At 37.3% G+C, this 25,488-nt stretch overlaps 2 protein-coding genes across 2 annotated transcripts in view; both read right to left on the bottom strand.

The window, feature by feature from the left end:
• LOC142053409 (lipoxygenase homology domain-containing protein 1-like) overlaps nucleotides 1-25,488 on the bottom strand; it is a 178,677-nt gene that overhangs the window by 148,787 nt on the left and 4,402 nt on the right. The window contains exons 3-10 of the mRNA XM_075085026.1: nucleotides 11,491-11,654; nucleotides 9,379-9,465; nucleotides 6,247-6,379; nucleotides 3,362-3,513; nucleotides 2,688-2,766; nucleotides 1,756-1,831; nucleotides 142-218; nucleotides 8-39 (exon numbers count right to left, since the gene is read on the bottom strand). Coding sequence (XP_074941127.1) covers nucleotides 8-39; nucleotides 142-218; nucleotides 1,756-1,831; nucleotides 2,688-2,766; nucleotides 3,362-3,513; nucleotides 6,247-6,379; nucleotides 9,379-9,465; nucleotides 11,491-11,654 — 800 coding nt within the window. The remainder of the gene's footprint in view (nucleotides 1-7; nucleotides 40-141; nucleotides 219-1,755; nucleotides 1,832-2,687; nucleotides 2,767-3,361; nucleotides 3,514-6,246; nucleotides 6,380-9,378; nucleotides 9,466-11,490; nucleotides 11,655-25,488) is intronic.
• Nucleotides 16,948-24,722, bottom strand: LOC142053997 (oxygen-regulated protein 1-like). The gene is made up of 5 exons (XM_075086200.1): nucleotides 23,933-24,722; nucleotides 22,986-23,836; nucleotides 21,193-22,721; nucleotides 19,413-21,162; nucleotides 16,948-16,959 (listed from the first exon to the last, which is right to left on the bottom strand). The coding sequence occupies exons 1-5, from the start codon at nucleotides 24,720-24,722 to the stop codon at nucleotides 16,948-16,950; spliced, it is 4,932 nt and encodes a 1,643-aa protein (XP_074942301.1).

The raw sequence follows: 25,488 nt of genomic DNA, 5'->3' as shown, positions 1-25,488 counted from the left end.
CCCTTACAGTTTCCTCTCTCTTGAGTTCCAGCTCTTGTCCTGTACAGAAAAAAAATGTGTAATTACTTTACAGAGCACCCTCATTCCATTTGACACAATTACAGTGAGGCTGGGTTCTCCTCCCCACCAATTTTCACTTACTTCCTGGAAACGTGCTGGCATCTGTCACGGTCAGTTCTCTAGCAATATTGCCATCATCCTGCCCCTGGTCCAGCCACCTAAAAAACAGAACCCATTTCAGTAATATAACCTTGATTGGCAACTCCCACAATACTCTATACACGGCACTTGCATACTGATACTTCCTGTTCTATTTATTAAAGTCTCAAGGCTGACAAACAGCAATACAAAAATCCAGCTTTAGCGAAATGGGAGTGACTCTGGCAAAAATGGTTTTGTTTGATCTCGATCTTCATCTTCCTGATGAAACTTATAAATAAATGTTTTCCTGGATTGAGGTACAAGGGCCTAAGCCAATTATTACAAATCAGAGAACTCATATTAATCCCAGACCAATAACAAAAGGTGTAGTGGTCACGATGTTTGCTCTGCCTGTCTGCAAGAATCTACAGCAGGATGCAAATTGTTCTTTGCCCTGAAAATCCCTATACAGGGAAGCAAATCCAACACAGGCAACAATTTTACCATGTCTGAACTATACTTTTACAATGCCATTGTACCTGCTTCACTTCTACTTACATAAGTCAGTCTAACTCCATTTGAGTCAAAAGGGTTCCCACACTGTGGGAGCAAGATCAGCAAGCACAGCATCAGGCTCTAACAATAACGAGCATATACCCTGTATTTTCCTGCCTGAAATGGACTTGAACTTTCCCTAAATTATATATGAAGCTAACATTATAGATCTCTTCATAGCAGTTCATCTCATCTAGAATACAAAATCAAAATTAGGTCAGGCAAAGATGAGGTGCTGTATCTGATAGGCAGAAAGCCCTTACTCACACATAAATCAGTTTCAGTGTGCACATCACTCACTCCGAGCTGTCTCAGGCAGTTATTTATTCACTCAGAGAAGTGAGAGGAGGAAATAAAGTTGAGGTGCCACAGGCAAGCTGTAGCTAGATTCATACATGACTAGATTTTACCATTCCTAATATTTGCACTGATCTTTATCAATTATAATTTTTCTGTAAGGTGTTGAGAATTAATCAGGGGTAGATAAAATCAGAAGCAAACTACAGAACAGAAGATTCAGAGCAGCAGCATCTGCAGGGGAAAAGGCAGAGAAGTGAGGGTTGCTTCAAATTATGTTGCAGCTCAGTGACAGGCTGCAAGGCAAATGAAAAGATGTGGTCAGGCAGCTGCGTTTGTGATAGCCATTTCACAAGATCTTCAAGTCTGATCCTGAGCTCATTGAACCCCAAGTTAATCTACATACTAACTTCAGTAAAGTGGAATCAGTCTGCTAGAGAGATAGCAACCCACTCTTCTGAAAAGCCCTTGCATCGCATGACATGGAAGAATGGGTGGATCTGCGGGTGTCAGATCCAAGGTCTCGAACAGTTCACAAAGTGCAAGAGTCGAAAGTTCCCAGGCAGAACTTTTTATTGCTTTTTATTAGCTCAGACACACCAGAGATTTGGGACAGGTACAACTCAGAGACCTGCAAAAAGCATCAGACCATTTCAGCTTACTTTTTAGGAAACATACGCTTCCCTTGACAGGACATTTCAGAAGAAAACCCGAGTAATTACAAAGTTATTAAAAATCTAATCCAAACGAAACACCACCAACCTGTGACAAAGAAAAGTGTAATCCAAATCTGTTATAGGATCCTTGATTACAACTTTGTCCAGAAACCAGCCGTTTCCTTAGAACAAATTTTAAAAAAAAAAAACTTAGTTCATGAGAGGCAGATTTAATGAAGCCTGACTTCCTATGCCTTTCTCTCTTCTACTGGAACTGCAAAATCTGCAGCTCCACTGGCAGGTTGCTTAGGTGATGGCTGCCGTGATGGCTGGAGAGAGGACAGTACCTGCTCTAGGTACTGTAGAGCTTGCTGCTAGGTCCCTCCCTGGATGTCATGGCCCTGAGTGCTGCACATTCCCCCCTAATTTAATATAGCCATTGTATGAAACGCATTTATTTTGCCAATCACAATATCAACAGGATTAGATAGCAGCTTATAATGGTTCAAAATAAGTGCTATGTTCTACAATATTTAGGCTCAAGAGTTTGAAAAACAGGTCTTGTGACTACAAGCAATTTGAATTTCACCATTAGTTGGGTGTCTAATGACATGATAGCATAGCCAAAATCTCCAACTCCATTTTTACACTGTAACTGATAATGCTAATCAGCCTAAAATTCTAATAGCCCATTTCATCTATAACACAGATGCACAAGACATATTCAATATCTTATCATGCAGACACTCCCCCTCTTCACAGTTTTTCTATAGGGATTAGTCAAAAATGACAGAACAGTAGCAGATGGTGTCCTTAATGTAATGGTTGACAGTATAGTGAAAGTGAACATGAAATAGTTTAAATTTGTGGTGATACAATAAGGTAACTGTGTCACTTGAACAGTTGCCTTAGAAGCCTTTGTCTTTCACTTCTAGAATATTTTTGCACATTCAGTTTTAGAAATTCATATTGTATTTCAAACAAAAGGTTAATAACTTTGCAGGCAGTATTCAGTGACTCTATAGAGAGATTTCTGACCTGATCCAAGTCCATTGTGCCCTATAACAATCTTGTACAAATGTCCAAGGTGTACAGCTTCAAGAGCAAAGATGTCAGTCTGTAATCAATCAACAAAATTTCAGTAAAATCTACAAAGCAGAGCATTCTCCAGCCGTGGGATCCCAAAGACCCATAAACCCATAGAACTCTTCTGTCAAGATCATCCTTTGAAATATCAGCTAATGATAAGGTGAGAACAAACCAAGAAGGACAGGTTTCCTGAAATAAAAGTAAGTACGCTTGATCACTTTGCTAATGGCAGTAGTTCCATTCAAATGAATGGGATCACAGTCAGAAAGAGAAACCTGCTGAAAGCTTAAAAGTGGCTTAAACAATTACAAATTACAGCAGATTTCAACATTAGAAATGCAGATATAAAATGTAAAGTTTCATTTCCTCTTCACTTATTAAATCAAACTTTTAGAATAAATAAAAACAGAAGTACACAGCTTACTTATTTTAGAAATTAAAATTCTGTCTTCCAAAAGAACTGGTGTATTCAGAAAGTATTTTTTACTTAATTATGGAATTTTGGGCAAACACTGGAATGCAGTAATTATCTCTTTTCTAATTGTACCTTGCCTGGGATAACCACCCACCTGAGAGAGAAAAGCCAGACAAACGTAACAGAAAATGTCCTGCCTTTCACTTACTTGTCCTTTTAAAAATTTCTTGGGTTTCTGTGACCTGAGCAACTGTCTTGATCCTGTATCACCTCTTTCTCCATAGACAGAAATATAGACATCAGCCTCAGTTCCAGCATTCCACAGTTCTCCTGTTGTCACATGCACTTCATAGACAGTCACTGACAATAAAAGATGAAAGCCTTTCATATCACAAACACTATTATAGTTAGAATAACATCTAGCTGTGAATGTGCCTATAGACTCCAAATACATCTGCGTCAAAGACAGTTAGAGTATAAAACCTTAAAAATCCTATTCAACATTAAGTAAAATAATTTACAAGCTTGCTTTGGTGTTAGATTTATGCTTTTTATCCCAGACTGTCTCTCTGGGGAATGCAAACAGAATTGAGCTTTATATGCACACTAACTATCTACTTTCCAGTTTCTGCAAGAAGAAAAGCAAAGGTTCATCAGCCACCAAACACTGCAACTTTGATTTATCCCCAGCAAGTAGTTCAGCAACATATAATTAGAGATTGCATCATAAAGCATGAGCAGAGGGAACAAAAGTAAGATGGCTTAGAATAAAAAGTCAAACGAATGGTGCTCAGTCCCCCAGCATTACAGCCACAAAGTCTCTATGTAATACTTCTCAACAGTTTAATTCAGGCATTCTTCCTTTGAATAAAAAAAAAGGCTGTTAAATCAGAAAGTGTTTCAGCCTCTTTTTATTCAGAAATTGGTTTTAAAGTGCCTCTCATCTCAATGTCTTTCGTATTAAATCCAGACCTCTTCACTGTTTTGTTACCAAACTATCTTCTCTGAAGTTAAAAGCTAAGCTATGTTCTCTTTTCACTGGCTCATGCAGAAATATAATATTGGCAAAAAGATACAGAGGCTGTCTTTCAATTACAAAGTTAGAGATGAAACTGCCTTCTCCAAAGCCTTCAGCATGACCCCTCTTATACTGAGGCTGGCAGAAATGCACAGTTCTTTTTTTCCTCTCTTGTGTGAGGAGAAATTAACTACAAAATGCAGATTGAGAGGATGGTTTAAGTGTGCTGTTGTACTTTACGATGCACCAAGATTACTTGATAATAAAAATCTTTCATTGTATCTTTATCTCAGAAACAAGGAAATGGCCTACTCAGAAAGAAGAGCCTGAAAAGTAGAAGGTGGGTAAGGTCAGTGTCCCAGAATATTAAGCAACATTTGAGGAAGAACAGATACTGTATGTAGGGATCAGAGCATATTCAATATGAAATGTTCATGATCATTAATTAACATTCATTTAAAGGGGGTGGGGGTGGTTTTTATACCAAGGTGATTTTATGTCCCCCTACACTAATAATATTAAAGCCTCCTGACCAAAGACCAAACCTATGAGGAAGCAGGCTGACTGCCTCTGAGGTTTTTCATGCCCTCAAACGTAGGAAGATCATAACCACTCAAGATCAAAACTCATTGTCGTTAGGGCTGGCGAGCCTCTCTCTACAGCATTTTATGAGCCATTTACAGCTGCTAACTGTATCACTGGAGGAAATTGCTCCTCCTATTCTTTTTCTCTTAAAGACATATTAATGAGGCACAAACCTGGCTTTCTGCTCTTCTTTTCATGCTCTTGATCTCAGTGCTCAGTCATCATAGATAGGCATAAATACAACTCCGGGCCACCCAGCTCTTTAGTACCACAGTGACTGTCCCATGGTATGTTTCCCCACATTCATGGGCCATTTTCTGGACTTCTGCCCCTCAATTTCATTTATATCCCGTTTCTGTAGCCTGCACCCACAACAGCTGTTACCATTGAAATGCCTGTTACCACTTCAATTTTGCAAGATCAACATGAAGTACCATAAGCATACCACCAAGCATTGCTATAGTATCAAGCATTCTGAAAAAGAAATTCTGTAGTTTTTAGAGAGCTTTGAATGGAAGTTTCTCTCATCCCATTAATCTTGTCTTCTGCAGTTGGTATGATTTTTTGGGGAAGGGAAGAGAGGAGGACGTGGAATCTGTCCCAGGTGGATCTTACTCTAGTGGCAAGTAATACCAGTGGTGTTATGACTTTTCCCTCTCTACCATCACACCCTACAGGATGGGAATCTACCCCAGCATTCTTGATCCCTCACCCACATCTCTCCTAGGATACACTGATCTTGTTATGCCCTTGTACTTTCCTTAGGCCAGAAAAGAACAATGCCATTTGGAGAGAAGGGAAGAGAAGCAGACTTTCCACACCCTTTCCATTGCTGAAGCAGAGAGACAATACATTCAGTGTGGGTGACAGGGATTGGTGTGGTAAAGCAGGACATGAGAACAGTACAACAGCAGCAACACCCAATAATTTTTGTATTGGTTGGCATCATTCACCTTTCGAATTACAATAGAAGCTTTATGTGACTAATGGAGCTTTTAACACTTATAGCCTTCTAAAATATTGCTAAAGTTCCACACCTAGAAGTTAAGAGTATTCTGGAAGCCTGTCTCAGCCACTTACAAGAAAGAAACTAAAACAGCAGCTGCAATAGTCATACTGGAGCTATAATCCTCAGTTATTGAAAATAGAGTTTGTGATCTGACTCATGTATGATGGCTTCATGGTAGTTATGCACATGTGAGGTGTCTTCACTATTGCCTCTATTTTAAAGCAAACACAAATACTGAAAATCTTACCAAAGAAGAAGTCTTTCTGAAGGACCTGTGAAATTCAAAGCACTAATGACTCTCCCAACTCCTTTCAGTGATCCTTAACCTTTTACCTGAGTATGCCCAGTAATCACAGGAAAACAACACAGAAAAAGTGTTGTAGCGGTCAAAAAGTAGTGGAGGGCCTGATAAAAAGCAATGAACTCACCTCTACCAGCAGCGGTCTGTGGCCTGACTTAGCTGATGTGGTATTGCACTTACCTGGAAGAATAGGCTGACCCTGCTGTAAAACAGGAAGCTCCACACATATTTCCCCATCAGCCTGGTCACAGGCCAGCCATCGATGTGCAGGGAAATAAAACTGCTCCCATGAGGAAAGGTTCAGCAACTGCACCTAAACAGCACCAAGAACTGCAGTTTAAATTGCTGAGCTCACTGCAGATAGAACAGAACAGGAAATGTGTGGGATGCTGTTGAAATCTGTGCAGAGAGAGCTCTGTGGCACTATCACAAAACCATGGGTTTGGGGCATGTCTGCTCCATGGATACAACTGCCCCCAATATGACTTTTCACTCAGTCAGATTCGAAAGTGCAGGGCAGAGTAACTCAAGTGCAGCCAAGAAACAGGGTTTATCAGCTCAGGGACGGTCCCACAAAATACAGCTATGCTGTTCCAGCTGGTATATCCACGTGGGCTGGCACTAGGTGGCATGGCTTACCAAACACGGAAGTTCTCTCTGGGAAGCTTGGCAATGCTTGCAGTTCTGTTCCTTTAACTTATTTTCTTATCAGAACAGGAATTAAAGAAACAGTTTTTGATTCTTCAACACTTCTTGTGACATAAATAAACCATGAAAGTGCTAGCCCCAACACCAATCTGCCTCACACAATTTTCTTCCATGCCCAGCTTCCAGCATATAGCAGCAAAAGGACCATATGCACACCAGCTGAAGAAGGGAAGAATGTCTAGTTATTTTGTACTTCAAAGTATTTCTTAGTAAGCACCTCAGAGGCTGCTGTATATTAGAACAGTCCCTGATTATGCTAATTTATACTAGTAGCTACTAGATTTTGGACCAGCAGAGAGAGGCAAAGACACTTTTACCTGTAGTTTCACTCCTGTTCTGTGCTTTGCAGAATGTAATCTTAATTTGAATATTGAACAAATTCAGAATTACTGAAAACATTTTTATCTCTTTTACTGCTTGAATACTAAACTTTAAAGAAAGACATTCATTTTGTCTGAAAAACCTGGCACATCTCGGCCTGTAAACATCTACTGATGGATCTTGAAAAGGAAGCTTGGATTAGTGAAGCAGCACCTTTAAGGACATTTTCAGGCCTGATATATGTCAGTACAGATGAGACAGACACAGAAACCATAGGACACCGATGGAGGACTAGCACATCTAACAACCAGAAATGCTCTGCAATTGTAGAACACTCTCTCTTAATTTCAGATCTTCCAGAAAAATGTAGGTTTCCCAAGGAACAATGATGTTAAGCATCTGGTGAGCATGCTGTAGGTTGTTTCTCTTCTATGAAGTCTAGAAACCAGTGCCTATACTCCTTTGGCTCACTACCACACAAAATGCTAGGTTTCTTGTAGAGTGTGTTTTGTGGAATGTATTCCTTTTCTTTGACTTTCTGCCCAAAACTGGGTGGGAATGACCTAACCCTGGCTGATGAATCACTCCCTAAAAACTGTGCCTGGTTGACTGAGATTTGGTAAGGAGGCAATTAATATTTGTAAGCCTAAAATCAATGGAACACACTGAAGTGTGGAATCCTTTTAAAATGTTACTGTTGATTTCAATTAATATATCCTAGCTGAGAAGTGAGAAGGGGGATAATAACTTCTCTTTTTTTTTCCTTTCCATTTTTTTGGTCAGACTTCTTCAAGCTCTCAATTTAAATGGGTGTCCTATACAAAGCACACAGCGCAGCCTTTATTCACAGAGGATGGTATATGATAAACCACAAAGGACCATTTGTTGAGTCAGAATTTATGATAACCAAAGCTTCTAATACCAAGATTAAACGTACAAATGAACATTTTCTGTAAGAGAAAACCCACTGTTTTCTTCTAGCTTCTCCACTCAGATACATTTTAGAAATTGCTGGCAGCCTATCCCTCTGTCTCACAGGACAAAGCTATGAGGTATTTTCCACCCATTTACTGCTTACACACACACATTTATGAAAAGGAAAGTAGCAAGGAACAGAATAAAAAGGTATCTTAAATGATATTCTAACTCCAGCATTCCCCAAAACACAGCACACCTGGAAAACAAAAACCTAGACTTTATAATCAAGCATTCCTCACCTGAATTGAGAGAGTTATAAACCCTGTAATTCTAGCATGAAACCTTTTAAAGTGATGCTGCCCGTGACACAGTATTTCAATGTAGGCATGCATTGGTTAGAGGTACGAACTCACAGGATCTTGCCTAAACTTGAGTTAACACTGCCCAGACCTTATTAGTCTTCTTTCTGAGTCTCAGTCCCAGATGAAAACAACTAGTTAAAGCATCAAATAGCTGCAGTGTGAACGCTGATCGGTGCATATTTAACTTCAATGGACACTCTGCATTTGATAGATCTAGAGTTACCCTGAAGTACGATTATAACAATGAGTTTACCAGAAGCTTCTAAAGCCCTTCATAAATTGCTGTCTCTTAACTGAAGACTAAGAAACTCTGGCACAAAGAGGGAAGTGTTTCAGGCATGCATAGTGTATCACTGGTACACATAGTGCATCACCGATATTAAGGATAAAAGCCAGATCCTTTCATTCCCAGGCCAGAAACCTAGATACTATGCTCCACGACTGAAGCTTGAAACAGAACTAGCTGATTCGCTTTGCTTTATTATCTTTGCTTTATCTGCATCAAGATCTTTTTCAAATACAGAAGGAAAAGAACCTGCTACAGTTTTTCTCCTCAGAGACATAGAAATAGAAACATTTGCAATGTAGCTCTGGTGCTGTGCATAAGGACCCAGCACCAGCTGCAGATCTGAAGAGGACTTAGCTAGACTGAACTCCATGACTTTCTGGGTTTCAGCAAACTCTACACACTCTGTAGCAGACAAAGACTGTAGAAGACAGACTACAGCAGCCAACTTAAGCAGTCTTTCTTGCTATCCAGCCACTTATTTTTAAAAAAACTAATGTACAGCTCTCACTAAACTGCAAACAGCCAAGACATACCATCACAAGCTGACTTTAATACCACACAAAAACCCTCCTTCATAAATAACCTCTTAAATGAAGCTGCAAGCATTTGATGAGGTCAATATACTTATCCCAGGGATTTTTTCTGACTTGTATTTTGGCTCCACTGTCATAATGACTGCTTTTGGAAGATAAAAATCTTTTTCACTGCTTTTACCTCTTCACAGTGCCAGGCAGGGGAGTTTCCTGCATTTGTATGTCCTATGCGTATTTTGTAGAGATGTCCTATGTTTCCAGTAATAACCTGTAAAATAAACATAACTGATGAAACACAGAGTGTTTGCTAAAAGGAAAAGACATGCAACAGAAATTTATTTAGTAACTTTCAGGTGACATTTTTGTTTAGAGGAATTAAATATTCTGATATTTAAACAGGTGTTTACAATATACTTTGCTCTGTATAACCATTAGAAGCTTGGCTCTTTTAAAGGACAACCCTTAAAAATCCTCTTGGCCTGCCAACCCCATTTAAATGTCTTCAGGATGCTGCTGTAGCTATTCTGTTCCCCACTGAATATTGGCCTCAGTGGGAGATGAATAGAGACTGGGTGTATGGCTAAAAAGCAATAGTGTATTGACCCTAAAACCTGGCTCAGTTTAGCATCTATACCGCTGACCTGCTACAAAATGGTTTCTGTCTCCCAAGCACCTCCCACATACCTCTGAGTTTCTCCCTACCCCTCCAGGAAGGTACACCTTAGAATTTTGGAAACAAATGTGTTCAGCTCTCATGTTTCTTTTTTGCAAATCATTTCAATTAAATCAACTTAAAAAGCTGTATTTGAAAGATTAGCTCTTGGGCAGGCTGGATGAGTGTGTCCAGTACAGATAACAGGGTGCTGAGGAAATAACTGTGTGAAGGTTATTCAAACAACTATTTATGAACTTTAGAGTAGAAATAGAATGCTTATCTTCAAGGAACTGGAAACACACCATGAGTGTCTTCCCTCCTTGCTGCATCATTTTTTTTGTATTACATAGGCTGGATTTGCTGTCCTTCTGTTGTTTTCTGTAGAATTCATTTTCATTTTTTCATTTACAGTGTAGAGGTGGGTGTGAACTGGGTTCCCCGTACCATGAACCCTGTATCATGAACTTCCCTGAACTCAGTGTTATAAACAATAAAGAGACAGAGCAGCAAGGAGAGACCAGAGTTAACTGAGATATAGCACACAGCACAAGCAGAGAGGCTTTTCTCTTTCTATACATTTTAGAGCAGACACTCCTTAATTGTATTCAGTGCTATGGATACTCACCGAAGAGGGGAATCCTAGGTCCCAAACCAGGGACTGCCTTCATATTTTGCATTTAAAAGTCAGAGGTTAAATTAATTATAATAATGGGAGCAGGAAACAGAGCCAACAAAATCTATTGCGAAGAGGGTATTTTTGTCTGTCAGGCACCTGGTTACTTATTTTATCTACTTCTTTCAATCTTATATGTGTGGGGTTTTTTATACCACAGATGGAAACTGGCAAACTATCAGAGGTGCTGGATTCTTCTGAGAAACTCCATCAGGTTGAAGACTAAAAACTGCATTTCCTACATCCCGAGCAGCTACGAGGTTATTGTGAAAAAAGGCAAGCTCTTCATCAATGCTGCCATTAAACACCTTTTCTCATAAGGGGACGTGCTATGCAGGATACTAACAATGGAAGCACCTGCTTGTTATACGGCCCTATAGGTGGCACCTGCCAGAGACACACGGTGACAATCCCATATATACACTCAAGCTATGCAGCTTTTGATAAGAGACCTACTCTGGCTCACCTAAATCACCATGCCACAAGATTGATGGGGGAGAAACTTGCTTGTGTAACTGGGAGCAGAGGCAGCTTCAGATAGACAAACTTTATTACAGGTATAAAAATTGCCATTATTTAAATAAAGCAGCAGGTATTTAACAAAGTTAAAAATTTATTCCATACCCTAATTCTTTATGTCCTCATTTCATTTTAATATTGTAGCTCTGTTTCAAATTTTAAAACTAAACAAGTATCTGTTGTCCTATATTTCTTGGTATTTTCTTGGGCACTATGTAAATTAATGAGTAGTTTTTCTTAAACAGACAGGAAATATGATGGATCAAATCAGCTTTAGATAGGTGAGTGGGAAAGGATACTAAATTTAGTTCTACATTTAAGTCCTGCTTCTTGTTTCCAGATATTTGTACCATACAAAAAACCTGTCTTTTCGTCACATAGATTTTGAAGTGTCATGCAATCTGGCAGGATACAAGAGGGCAACACAATGAATATATATTACTTACTGTGAAGATGTCTTCATTGCCTCTCTGAAATAATTTTCCCTCCTCTCCATCAAGAAAAATAGGCCCCGAACTGCTGTGATCCCCATACAATGTAATATAAACCTTTGAGCTTGTTCCTGCTGATGGCATATCACTGGTGAGGACTGACACCTTCCATTTCCTAGCTATCAAAAGATAAAAAGACTCACTGAATTACTTAAACTCAAACTTCTTAAGCAAAATGCATTTCACTAATCAAAATCTGGATAATATGTTGATGAATAGAGAAATACATATTTCACAAAATTACAGGAGTGAAATACTGAGTTTGCTATGTTGGGCACACAAAAATCAAGAAATGTCAGGATGCATTCACATCTTTTACTTTGCATATGCCATATGACAAAGTCAAATTTGCATGGACATAGATCACTTTTCAAGCACAGTTTTGAAATATTGTGTTAAATTGTATAAAATATGGCTTTCTGTTTACTTAGGACATATCTGTTCTGCCCAGTGCAGTGCTGTGTAATGACAGCCACGCAGGCTCGCAGGAAGCTAGCTCTGGAATTACAAACTCTTCACTTCAAGCATTCGGGTCTCTCAAAGCAAACTAACTCTGCTGAAAGAGACCTCTTTAAGAAAGGATCTGTATCTCTGCAAAGGCGTGATGGGCTACACAGATGTAACAGCTTTTTTTGGAATCCGCTGAAGGATTACCAACATATTCTTGCATTGCAGTGTTTCATTATACTCTGAGATACCAATGCTCTTTCCACAGCTATGTTTCATAATTATCAAGACCGAGTATATGGATTAACCTTTGGTTTAGTGGAAGCTGAGTATCAATGCCATGGAATGAAGGGAAATGGTATCACTGAGGGATGGCTGATAACAGGAACGAATATTAAGAAAACAACCTCGCTCCTAATGTTTCTAATTAGCTGATACCCATCTCAAATGGCATACGCTTATACCCAAGCTTTCTGAGAGTTTTGCACGACTGATTTTCTTAAAAGATAGCTTCCTTTAAAGTACAGCAGCAGTGATAAAGGGCCTTGCTGACTACAGAAGCCTCCTATCATCTAATGACTCATTTATGCTACATATTTCACCTGCATGACTGACTTTTCCCTCTGGTTAAGACCCTAAGAAATAATATAAGAGTAATGAGCGAGCTCATCATGATATGATTAATTTTGTATTTATTGACTATTTGAGATACTTGAAATAGATCTGTGCATCTTAAACCCCAGGCAATAACCTATCCTGCAGTTCTGTAGTGAGGTTCAGAGAAACCGCTTTCATTCTGAGTGCCACTCCGTATTTTTAGTGCTAGCCATGGGCGTTTTCTTAAAGGAGTCCATGGATGTTGATCATGATACATACACAGAATTATGCTGCAGCAGAATATTATTTGAGGACTAGTGAAACCAAAGATTTGAGGAATTTGAATTTAGTTTTCTGTGGCATTCTGGAAAAAATAAGGTAGGATTAATATTTTCACTTGTTCATGTTTAGCCATGTCCAAAAAGAAAAAATATTGAAGAAGTTGATGATTAGGGTGACCTAGGTGTGGTGCATGTCAGTATCTTTGTATTAAGGAAACAAATGAGTTGAGAATATATGTCCTCAGTACCACTTAGCAGTTATGCTTGAATAATTAATACTGGTTTTAATAAAAGGCAGAAAACAAGGGACAGTAAAGGCACATTATGAAATCTAACATATTAATGAGACCTGATGGTAGAATCTGTAACTCTTGTTTGTGTCTTGCTAAAACCATTGGGCTATACCTATTGAGGAAATTTTTACTTTTGTGTGGCCAGTGTGTTTTGCGTGTAAAACACACATTCCTTGGGAAATGCAGTATTGTAGAATCAGTAACTATTACACTAGGTATTCTCTCCTATACTTCGAGGGGAGAGACACAGAGATGCTAACATAACATTTGGTTCATCTTTGAGGACAAACCACAAGACCTTGAAATTCCACAGTAGTGTTCTGAGATTTACTCATTTGTTCAAAAAATGCTTGTAGGTCCATGACTTGAGTAGAACGTGTGAAAATTTTAAAATACAGAGACAGAATCTAAGGTAAGTTATATTGTTTAAGAGAAGGCGTCTAAAATACATTATTATCATGAGAAATTTGGAATATACACTACCACCCAATTTTAAAGAGGTGCTCTTAAAGCAGCACTTTTCTGAAACTACTGTGAATGTGCAGCTGTATTACCAATGCTTCCAAAGGAATTATATTGTCATTACTAAATAATAGATTGCAAATAGCTCCTCTTACCAACAGGTTAAACTTCAGCATCACAAGAGTTGTCATAGCCTGAACACATTAAACTGAAAAAATAGGGGAAAAAACCATAACTGTGCAATCTGAGGAGAAGAAGTAACTGGCAGAATCACACTTTCCAACAACAGAGCAGTGTGATCCCTCTCAAAAGTTGCTGTAATCTGCTTTTTACACAGCTGAAGTTAGCTTGCTCTTTCTACTACAAAGGGGGTTCTTTACACTATCCAAAAGAGTGCCTGTGCCAACTTTCTGTGAGCCATGATTGATGACAGGTGACCATATAATCCTCCAAGTTAATCTCATTTATAACTGAGAAACTAGCATATGTATGTAACATCTACATCATGCTATGTAGGTGTACCTAACCTCTTGTCTTAATTTAGTTTATTAAAGTAAGAAAACTGCATTAAATAATCCACCTAATTCTTACAGTGGATTAGCATGTTAATTAGACTAATGATATTTAGTAATATCAGTGCTATAAAAGTCAAGTAACCTGTTTGATTGTGATAAACTGTTAAATGGTCTTGCTTTCTTCTGACATCTTTAGATGTAAAGAGAAATATGTCTTGTGCATTTCAGAAATGAAGCCAATAAAAGATACCAAAGCATTGCTTCTATATACTCAAACTGAGGAGCCTAACAAATCTGAGAAATCACTCATTTCTCATTAGTTTTTATGTTATATACACTTTTAGATATGCAAAACCATATCATAGAGCTTTCTATATATCACACTAGAAATAGTAGTGATTATTATAGATCACTGTGTACAATGGCTCCTTCTCCAATACAGTTTTCAGTCTCTCAAAGCCTTTCCAGTTAATAGTTTCCAGTCTTCACCTGGACCAATATATGAATATTCAAGTCAGTAGGTCTGTTTGACCATTTCTTTCAGGTCAAAAGTAGTAAAGATACCCAAAAAATTCTCTACTATGTAACTGTTTTGTTTATTTTGTTTATAAGCCTGCCATGCATTGGCAATGACATCTGTTTGAAAATTTAATTGTGAGATATTGCTGAGAGGGAAAAAAAAACCCAACAGAAAATATTGTACTTTGATGAAAAGCTAGTCTTGACTGTTATTGAATAAGATTTTTGTATGATTTTTTTTAAATCCCTCAATATTTATATTCGTTCACAGTAAAATTAGTTCAGAATGCTTTTAATTTAAAAATAACAAATTTTCAAAACTAAGGCAAGAGATTAACTAAGTCAATTGAACTGAAAAGCAAGGTAGAGCAAAGGAAAACAAAGGAAACTAGTAAAAATGTTATTTAACCATACACATTAAAAAAGAATAAGCAAAGAAGGAATATGTACACTGTGTGCTGAATTTGAGACGACAGACTAAGTATGCCTTTACAATAAAGTGAAAACTGCTTCCCTTTTTTTTTTTTAAATGAGAACAGTGACATACAGTGTTTGAGAAATGGCAGCACTGTTGACAAGAGTGGGCTATGGAATGGGAAATTTAAAATGGAAAATCAGAATGGGATGAAGAGTGCACTGAGAGACTAAAACCCATGTATCTTTCACCAAAGCAATACTAGGTAACGTTTTGGAAGAAATTTTAAATGAATGGACAATTATCTCCAGACATATACAGCTAAACAGAAAAAAAGATTGCTAGCATCAGTTTACTGCAGATACATGGCAGGAGATATCCAGACTCGGATTGTTCAAGTATCCCATCTCCTCCATGATGATGAAAATTCATCTTTGTAGAGAAGGAAATTACAGTAGCTCTAATCTATCCAAGCGTTATATGAGAAATCAGTAGCTAATTAGTGCAAGACTGTAGAGTAACAAAATAACTAGCTAAATGGAAAATTATATGTTTGTGCAGAAACAAAAAGTAATAATTTATAGGGAGATTAGTAAGTTTCTCAAGAATCAGTGTTGGAATTTGTCTGGATTTCATATTTTCATCAATATACTGCATCGAGTAGGTAATTTCTGTAATGTAGTCACTAAGAATTGCCAAAACATAAGAGTATCAGAAAGTCCAGAGTAGTAGACAAGGGATAATATGTAACAGCATGAAGTGCAAGGAAATGCTTTTTAAAAATACAACCAAAACTTAATGTTATGAACAGGAATTTATAATTAAAAAAAAAAAATAGAGGAGGAGTGAGTCGTTGAGGTGACTGTAAGATGCACCAGGAGAAAGATTTCTAAGTAGAGAAATTTTACTGTCAGTGTCCAGAGTTCAGAAGGACAAACTTTTAAATACTGCATAAAGTTTGGGTAACCATTTCCAAAACAAATTTTATTGACACTAGAAGAAGTCCTGAGAAAGACCACCATGATGATTAGAGGAAATGGAGAAAATGTTTATGTAGGTGAAAAAGTTGAGAGAATGTCTGGTTGTGTTGGTAGATACTAAGGAGGAAAAAAACATTATCTAAGTAAACGACAATGAGATGGTTTTGGGAGACATGTATTTAAACTAACCATGACTAGGCTTAGGACAGAAATTACAAAACAGTTAAGACAGACATCAGAAGAAGGACTCAAGCTCTAGAACATCCCGCCAGTGAAAGCTGCAATAGCTATAGATAACAAGTTTTAAAGTCAGATTTAGTAATTAAATTTAATTATTTACCTAATTGAATGGTTTCTTTCTAGCAAGGGGCTAAACTAGATAAACTGAAACTTCCTGGGACTGATCTATGTGTTAATGTTGGCTGTTTCTTTTTTAATAATGGCAAGACAAAAAATGAATTCCTTCTAGAAGAATGGCATAGTCTGTATAAAGCCCTTGAATGACTGCTGAATTGTTTTCTATCCTGCTCTTTACGCATTATTTAACATGCTTGTCACTTCCAAGTATATTTTAAATTGATTTATTCAGAAAGGCTCTATGCCTTTTGCAGTTAATTTGCAGAATTAAGCTATCTATATAAAGTAGCTCATATTACTCCTCATGGCGTTTTGCCCTCTGTCAATCAGTACATTGCTCTAGTCACCAGCATTGTGGGGTTCTCTCTTCAGCCTTCTCCAGTCTTACTTAATGAAAACAATTTTATTTTATCTGCATATCTCAGCTACTTAATATTCTGTATCTTCCCTGAGCTATTAATGAATATATAAACCTTATGACAGTATGGTACATCTCGCTGTCAACCTTTTGTCCTGCACTGAGGTGACCATTTTATTCCTTCTCTTTCAGTTAACATACTAAAATCAGAAACAAATCTTTCAGTTAATATAACAACCATTTCTCCACTTGCTATAGTCTCTGCTAATTGTAACCTTGGGCAGAACCTCGCATCCCACCTTTTGAGTGCTTTGCTCAGTAATCCTATAATAAGTATCTGATTAAAGGTTCTTGAGCTTTGATCCAAAAAAGTTAAGGTGCTGTGAATGCAGCACAGGGTGCTGTGAATCCAGCAGAAAGACTACAAGTGGTGGAGGCATATATATATATAGCTGTTAATTTGCCTATCTAACATTTAGACATTATTTACAGCATAGAAGCCTGGCACTCAGAATGCTATATGACATTTAGTTGGATTCTAGTAATTCTGAGCTTCATTTTCCAAACACAGATTTTACTTCTGTATTGACATGTAAAAGGATGAAAAAATACCATTGAGACTCTTCACTTGGAGCAGTTCTAAAACATACAAAGTGGGACACCAAAAATGTGGAGATGGAGGGAACAACATCAGAAACAAGGTCAGCATAGGAAATAACACACAGCTATTTGGTGTGAAAATATATTAGACATTATATGTTGCTTTAGGGTTGTAATGTTAGTTTATTACATAAAATACACTCCTTCAAACAACAGAAATGTATCAGTTTATATGGAGAAATATATCTGCCACTGGGCTCCTAAAAAGAATTAAAGAGTGCCTCTAGGTTTCCTACCTGTACTGCAAACCCCTTTTGCTCCAGATCCAACTTCTACTTCCCCTCTGCGTGCCTTCGGTCCCACAGGGAGACAGTTAAAGCCTCTGGGCCAAAAGGGATTTGGGTCAGCCTTTAATTAGGTCCCCAGTCTGGATTACCAAAGAAACATGATCCGGGCTTTATTGCAGTGTGTGCATGCCAGTTAGTCTAGACACAGCCTCCAAGAGTTCAGAATGGCCAAATTCTCATTCTTGAACAGAAAAATAGCACCTTCCTTCTTCAGGTATATCTCTGACTTCACTGACATTGAAGCAAGGTACTATGAAGTGTTAGGGATTAAAATCTAACAAAAAAAAATATTAAACACTCTGTCTAATCACAATATACATTAAATATTATCCAACTTTATATTTAAAATAATTTACTGAAAATTGTAAACCATATATAAGTGCTTACTACACACACATAATATTAAAAAATGCTGTAAACAGGTATCCAAAATAATTCTAATAACAGATTGAAAGATCCTGAAAGATATTACGTATGCCTTGGATTCTCATAACACGACATATTTAAAAAAAAATAAAAAGACATGGACCACCTTTGAAATACAGAGGTTAAAGAAGAACACACAACTAAAACTTATAGTGTATGTAGAAAAATTTTAAGAGTAAGCAGTGCTGCCTGAGAAGGGGATATAGCAGGGGCAGTGAGGAAGTCCACTGACACACAGTCTTCCTTCTCATTTCCTGTGGAATCCCAGCAGCAATAAATGCACTCCCTTTCTAGTATCCTCTGGGTAAAAGAGGCAAACTTCATTTGGGGTCTGGATGATCCTATATAGAGACTGAAAGATCTCTTTATTCATGTAAATATTCTGAAGTCGGCCTTTAAAAACCAAACTAGCAATTTGATAATGTTAATCTATTTAAAATTTACATTACTTCTGCTTCCTGCTTTTCATTGTATTACAATGTTTGAATAGAATTTCCTACTTTTCATTTCAAATTAAACATATCAGTTGATTTTGTTCTGGAAAAGCATTTCTACTGAAAGACAATTCTCAAACACTCTCAAATGTCATGAAATAGAGGAATCTTGGAACTCAGGTATTTCAAACTTCAGTTCTCTGTTCTACAAGCAGTAGTTGTTTCTCTACAAATGAGATGGTTGGTATATAACAGAATATTTCTGAACCGATAACATTTCAGGGAGAAACTGTTTTTTAACCAATCGGTCACTGCCTTAGGAGAACAGCTTTTCTTCCTATGTTGGTTCCAATAAAAATCTACGTAATTATTTGTATTTCAGCAATGATATGCAACTGTGACGTAATATTTACATAAGTCTGGGCTGTATCCACACTGGGAGCTTTACTGGGTGTGGCATTCAGCAGTATATTTATTAACATTTTTTTCTGAAGATATTTTCACTAATCTAATGTTATAGAAATTCCAAGATCTCTATTACAAGTCTTTCTCATCGTTACTGTTTCCACTGTCCATTGTACAAAAGCAAACTTCTTCTTCTTCTTCTTCTTCTTCTTCTTCTTCTGTAGGAAAGGCATTTTCATTTTTCAGATTTTCAGAGGCACTATGTTCAATGTTATTTAAAGAAGTGTCACACTTCAGAAATGTTTCAGAATGACAGGTTTCTGCTGAATCTGCCAGCATGGGAGAAAATTTTTTTTCTCCAACAATATGAATTAGGCTTATTCTTAGGGTTTGGTATATTTTTGGCTTTCTATCGGGTAGTTCACTATTTATGTCTATTACAAGATCACTGGTTATGTGTGTGGATACGTTATTTTGACAGTTGCTGACTTCCACAAGTTTTACATTCATATCCTCTATAACATGTAACTTCCGTAAACTGCTTGTGTCTTTCAGAGTTGAAGATGCAAGTATTTCAAAGTTACTAATAAAATCTAAGATGTTATTAGCATAAAACCTATTAAAAATATTATTGGCAATCTTATTGATACGGTTATTCTTCAGAGTCACATAATTATTTTCATCTGTTATGAAATCTTCGCCCGACCATTGTAAATGTTCACTCTTTTTGGCCAACAAACATGGACCTAGCTGGTTCTCAATATCAGATGCCTTTTGATAGGCATATCCTCTCTGTTCCTCATTAATCGGTGTTACTGTCACCATCAGTATTGGACAATGTTGGCCACATATAGCATGGAGTTTATCCAGAGAATCCTCTTCCTGAAGAGCACTTCTGTTAACATTACTAACATCAGTTGGCTGAGTCTGTATGGGTTCATCATTTAAAGGCTGTTCCAATGGATGCACCTTGTTATCAGGCAATCTAAATTCTACAGATGTAAAGGCTGGAAAATTGGTATCAGCCTGTGTGGAAGTAGAGTCTGCCATGACAGATGGTTTGATCTGTTCTTTGTTTGCTGCATGAAGGGAGGTGATCTTACCATTGCAGCTAGGCTTGCTTTTTGTACTTAAGTCATCCTGAAATGGGTCTGAATCACTATTATGAGGCATATTGAAGTAGTTGCAAAAATTTTCAGAGGGTTTAGCCATGTCTTCGAGTTCTGAAGAAGAGATTTCATTGAGGACTGGGTACTGATTCAGATTGCCTAAGTGCGAGTATGGAACATCATCACTGTTAGTATCAAGGACTGTGTCTGTTGACGTGGTATCCAAATTATCATACATTCCAATCCGTTCAGGGGGTGATCTTCTTATCAAATGATTTTCTTTGAGAAGCCATTTGCCTTTATCTATCAATATTCCTTCATCTTCATTAGCTTGTACGCTAGGTTCACAATGTTGCTTTGGTGATTCCCCTGAGAGGTCATTGGTATAATTTGTCTCTTCTCTGTTAAGGGTAGGTTGTGGTGTTGGTAAAGAAGTATTTTCTCTCCTCAATAAAGTGTTCTCTTTGTTTATGTTTACTAGAAATTCTTGTGATATTAGTGGAGACTGTGACAATTTCTCTGCAGAACAAGACCTAGGTTCTTGAGAAAAATAAATGCTTTTTTCCATCACTGCAGAGTGGAATTCTTCAGTATCCTTTTGAAACACTTTCGACATATAAGGAAATCCATTGTGAAAGTCAGGCTTAAACAAAGCTTCTGTCTTGCCATAAAGTAGTTCAATAGTTCTTTTGACATAGCCAGTATTATAATGTTTTTCAAGTACTGCTTCCTCCTCACTTTCATTGGTCAAATCACTGGGTGCTCTAAAGTTATAATCACTCTCTTCAGTGTCTGGTCTGTAATCTGACCAGTCTGAAGTAGCAGGACTTTTTAAGCATTTTTTTAATTGAGAAGTGCCTGAACACATTTTATTCTCCAGTTCTTCTACTTGCAATTTCTGTTCTCCTTCACTCATATCACATTCTGTAATTTGCTTTGATTCATAACAAAATGATAATGGAGAGACTGTAGATAACCTCTCAGAGGTTTCCTCACAAGTTTCTGCATCTTCCTTGTCTTCCTGCACAGAATAATCCTCATTATTAGATTCCACAGAAGTTTCAGCAGCTAGTTTGTGCTGGCTATTTGGTTTTTCATCATTACCTGCTGACTTTGGATCAACTTTCTCATCTTCGCTTTTATCAGGAATAACATGTATAACGCCTTTTTCACCTTCTAACTCAAAAGTATCCTGATCTAAAATGCAATTTTTATCATCAGAAGTTACACTGTGAACTGTCGAGTTAGGTTCTACTGATGTTTCTGACTCTTCATTGTTGAATGATGTATCAGTGTTTTTATCATGAGAGTTTTTATATAGGCTATCAGGCATCTCTTGATTTCTTTCAGGTGTCTCTATAGCTGATGCAATGCTACAGGTATTTGAATTAGTATTGGCATATTGATCTTCTAGCTGTGTTTCAGGAGCACTCAAGCCTAAAGTTTCTGTTTCTCTACAAAGACCTTTCTGTATATCAAAACACCTTTCTAATTCACCAGTCAATTTTAGAGCTTCTTCAGAAATTACACTGTCCTTTGATATACAAGGATCAACTGATTTATTTTCATGCAAATGTACACCATTATGGTCTTCAGATATGGGCATATTCTCAAGGCAATGTGTGGAGTCCTGATTTTTGAGTTCCCTCCCAAAGTGTAGTAAGTTACTTTCTGTTGAATGTTGAAAATGCAAGAAGGCAGCCTTCAGTTCATCAACTTTTTCTATGACTGTAGTTTGTTTCAGAAATTGTAACTGTGTAAATATTTCAGAACAGCTACAGGTATTTTTTTGCATATCATCTTTTATTGTCCCAATCAAGCTCTCTCTCAGATTCAATACAAGTAACCAAGCTAGGAGGACATTAGAGGAAGAACCAAAAGTTGAAGGAGAAAGATCTGAAAGGCTGCAAGCTTTTCCTATACATCCACTATGTTCTTTCTGGAGACTCAGCAAAGTTGATTGTAGTTCCTGCAGCAACATGCCAGACACGCAATTATTCTGAACGTCAATTACCGTTTTCTCCTTGACAGTTGTGCAATCAACTTGAACAGCAACTTCAGATTTTTTTCTTTGATGTAAGTTGGTATCTTGAATATCAACTTCCGACATCTTTTTATCATTGTCATGTGTTTCATGAAGCAAGTGTAGCTTACTATCATGATGAAATTCTGACTCCAATGAATACTTGGCTTCTTCTACTATAGTTGTATCAGCATGAATCAAAGAGTCAGTTTGTTTTTCACCTGAACCCTTGGCTGATTCTTCTAAAGTTCCCAATTCACAAATAGGCTTTAATGTTTTTTTGATTATATTATGTTCAACCAGATGGTTTTTTCCAGTCACATGTACTTTATTTGTAATAAAACTTGTTTCTTTATCTGTAGAAACATCGATATTTTCTTTAGGAAAATGACAGACATTGCTATTCTCTACATTCTCTTCTTTTTTATTTATCGGGGGTAAGACAGAATTTGGTGAAAAGTTTTTCAGCCAAGTTTGGACATAGTTTTCAAGTGAATGCTCAACAGCCTCCTCTTGAAAATCCTCCTGTTTTAGAACCTCCAGTGTTATGAATCTCTCTGACATATTCAACTTATTTGCACTTAGATATTTTTTCATCCCCTTTTGCTTTTTCTCTTTCTTTGATGGCAAATTTTCCAAAATATTATTTTCATTTTCTTTTTCAAAGTTAGGATTCTTTGGCGCTTCTGACAATGCCTTTGAAATCACAGGTGGGTGAGGTGTCTGTTCGAAAGAACTGTTTGTGAGATGTGTGCCTTCTTTCTCAGTACTCAGTGTATTCTGACTGTGTTCAGATTCATTGTTTGAATCACCTGTCATTAGACCATCTTCACTCTTTGCAGATGAAATGATACTTTTTTTTTCGCCTGACTTCAATTTTACCTTGGCCAACCTGTTGTTATTACTTCTTGTTTTTTTGTTAGATGGTAATCCATTTTGTTCCACTGAACCCTGGTGATAGAACTCATCTTCAGAACATATGCTTTTGTCTGAATTGACAGACCCATCATTGTTTTTTACAAAAAAATCCGTTCCTTTTTTCTGAGGCATTTCAGAATAAATATCCATAGCCTCTGTTGTGGAATCCTGTGTGGTTTTGCTTGCGATATGCATTCCCTCATTTTTAATTATCCCTGAAATTTCTTTATCTTTTTGATTTTCATATGTACTTTGCTCTAGAAAGTCAGACGATTTTCTCTTCTTCTTTTTCTTCTTTTTGGTGAGGGCAGATGCAGATTGACTGTCATAAATGAGATGTGTTGCCGTCACAGATTCAGTCCTGACACTGATTTGATTCTCACTTTCAGTAACAGTAGGACAGAATCCAGTTGTTGGATTTATTTCCTCAGTAGGAACTTTACTACATGGAGGTACCATCTTGTTCATTTGGCTATGTCTGGGGCAGGTTGAATGCTCTGAATCTTGAGAAATAGGTAATAAATCAGCAGTTTTGCATTTTGTTTCTTCTTTTAACTGACATAATTCTGAATAGCTAATGAAAGAACTCAGTGATCTTTTTATTTGTTTAATATCACATGGCTCACGGATGTGGTCTGCTGAACCTGGCCTAGCCGTCTGGTAAACTTTTGATGATGGTGTGACACCACTGATGTTAGCTTTGCAGGTTGATACTAAATTATTATATGTACCTTGTTGCACAACTGATTTCTCTAATATATTCTGTACCAATTCATCCTCGCCAGGCACTTCTAATGTCTTCCTATTTGTGGTTTCTGTTAAATTATTATTTTTATGGCTTACTTTAAAAAACATTTCTTCTTTTATATTCTCTGAAGAAAGATTTACTGAATCATTGTCACTCATCTCACTAAACTTTGGATTACTGACACTCGATTTTTTTCTGCTTGAATGAGCTACCATGCAATACTCAGATTTATTTTCTCCATTCTGTAGTTCCTCACTGTAGGAAAACTGTCCTATTGTCTCCTCCTGAACCTCTTTCTCAGATACCAAGGTCACACTTTCAACCACTGCTTTCTTTTGTCTAACACGCCTTGGCCCAGGGGTAGGAGGCCTATAAAAGCGAGGCCTGATATTATCCTCAGGTACATTCCTTATGTCTAGATCTGCAGAATTGTTCTTCTTACAGATATTACAACCAGCAGGTTTTAAATCAGAGTCTGATTCTTTGTCTGACACTTCTGCATTGAATTGCTGTAATGAGTCTCCCTCTTCTTTACTGTAGCTCTTCAAAAATGGACCATCTTTTGGTTTTATACATTCTGATACATTTACATTGGATAAGCAGTCTTCTGCATGCATTGCAGAATCGCAAATGGTGGTGTTTTTGTCATCAGAAAGGCCAGCACGACTTACAGTTGTTGTCCATCTAATGGTTTCTTCCTCTTTAATTCTGAATCGAACTTTCATTTCCACTGTGATGCTGCCATCTTGATTAAGGTGAACAGATTTCTCAACATCATCTTCATACTGTGCCACAGATAAATCTTTACCAGTAACTGACCGATTTCCTTCTATACCATTATGACTGTCAGGAATGTAGGAAGAATCTGAGTTGTTATCATTTGAGTTGTTATCATTGCTGGACCCTTTATCAGACGAAACTGAGAATATCTGAGATCTTGAGCTAGAGCCCATTTCAGCTCTCACTACCAATAATTGCATTGAAAGAACCCAAATTCATTCAGGAGGTGGCAAGTAGAGCAGGCAAATATCATGCATAAGGATCCAGATGGTGAGACAGCAGACAGGCAGCAAAAGAAGAGGAAAGAAGAACAGAGAAAAATTAGTACAAAAGAAGGTAATGAAGTGTGCTTATTTCACCAGAATATTAGAAAGTAAAGAGAAAAACACAGCTAATCTTACTGTTCATTTTAAGAAGTTGTTAGAGAGAGAAATATAATCAACTTTTAATAAAGAATCAAGCATTTAACTACTTTTCCACTTAACTTTATTTTGCAGTAGACTCTTTCTAATGCCAGAACTATAGTCTTATTTGAAGCTCCAAAGCCTAAGAAGGTACTAAATGCTCTCATTTTATACTTACTTGGGAGCTGAGGTTGCCTTGAACCTTTCAAGGGATTGACAGGCCCTCATTTATTTGGGCTTCAAGCTACCAGCTTCTTTTTCATGCCTTAGCAATCATTAATGCAGCGTTTCCTATTAGTTCTTACAGTTAGTGCTAAAATGTCTCAGTCAAGGTGAACATATATCTCTCTGGGCTTAATCCAACAACCTACAGCATATGAGTAATTACTGTGAGTAGTGTCACTGACATGAGAATAAAGGGTTCAGATCCAATCCCCTGGACCGACCTTCTATAGAGAAGTAAACACAGAGGCACTTGAACTTCTTATAAAATCTGAATTTAAACCATGACATCTGAGATACATTTTATGCTACA

This window comes from Phalacrocorax aristotelis, chromosome 2 (assembly GCF_949628215.1).
Source record: "Phalacrocorax aristotelis chromosome 2, bGulAri2.1, whole genome shotgun sequence".
NCBI lineage: Eukaryota > Metazoa > Chordata > Aves > Suliformes > Phalacrocoracidae > Phalacrocorax > Phalacrocorax aristotelis.
This window is presented reverse-complemented; position numbering and strand designations above follow the sequence as displayed.

What these genes read in the sequence shown, in the direction of transcription:
- LOC142053997 (XM_075086200.1), bottom strand. Translation starts at nt 24,722, where the DNA reads ATGGGCTCTAGCTCAAGATCTCAGATATTCTCAGTTTCGTCTGATAAA. An exon ending in TGTCAGTAATCCAAAGTTTA is followed by an intron (nt 23,837 to 23,932) that starts GTGAGATGAGTG and finishes ATAATTTAACAG; the next exon opens with AAACCACAAATAGGAAGACA. An exon ending in ATAACAACAGGTTGGCCAAG is followed by an intron (nt 22,722 to 22,985) that starts GTAAAATTGAAG and finishes TTGCCATCAAAG; the next exon opens with AAAGAGAAAAAGCAAAAGGG.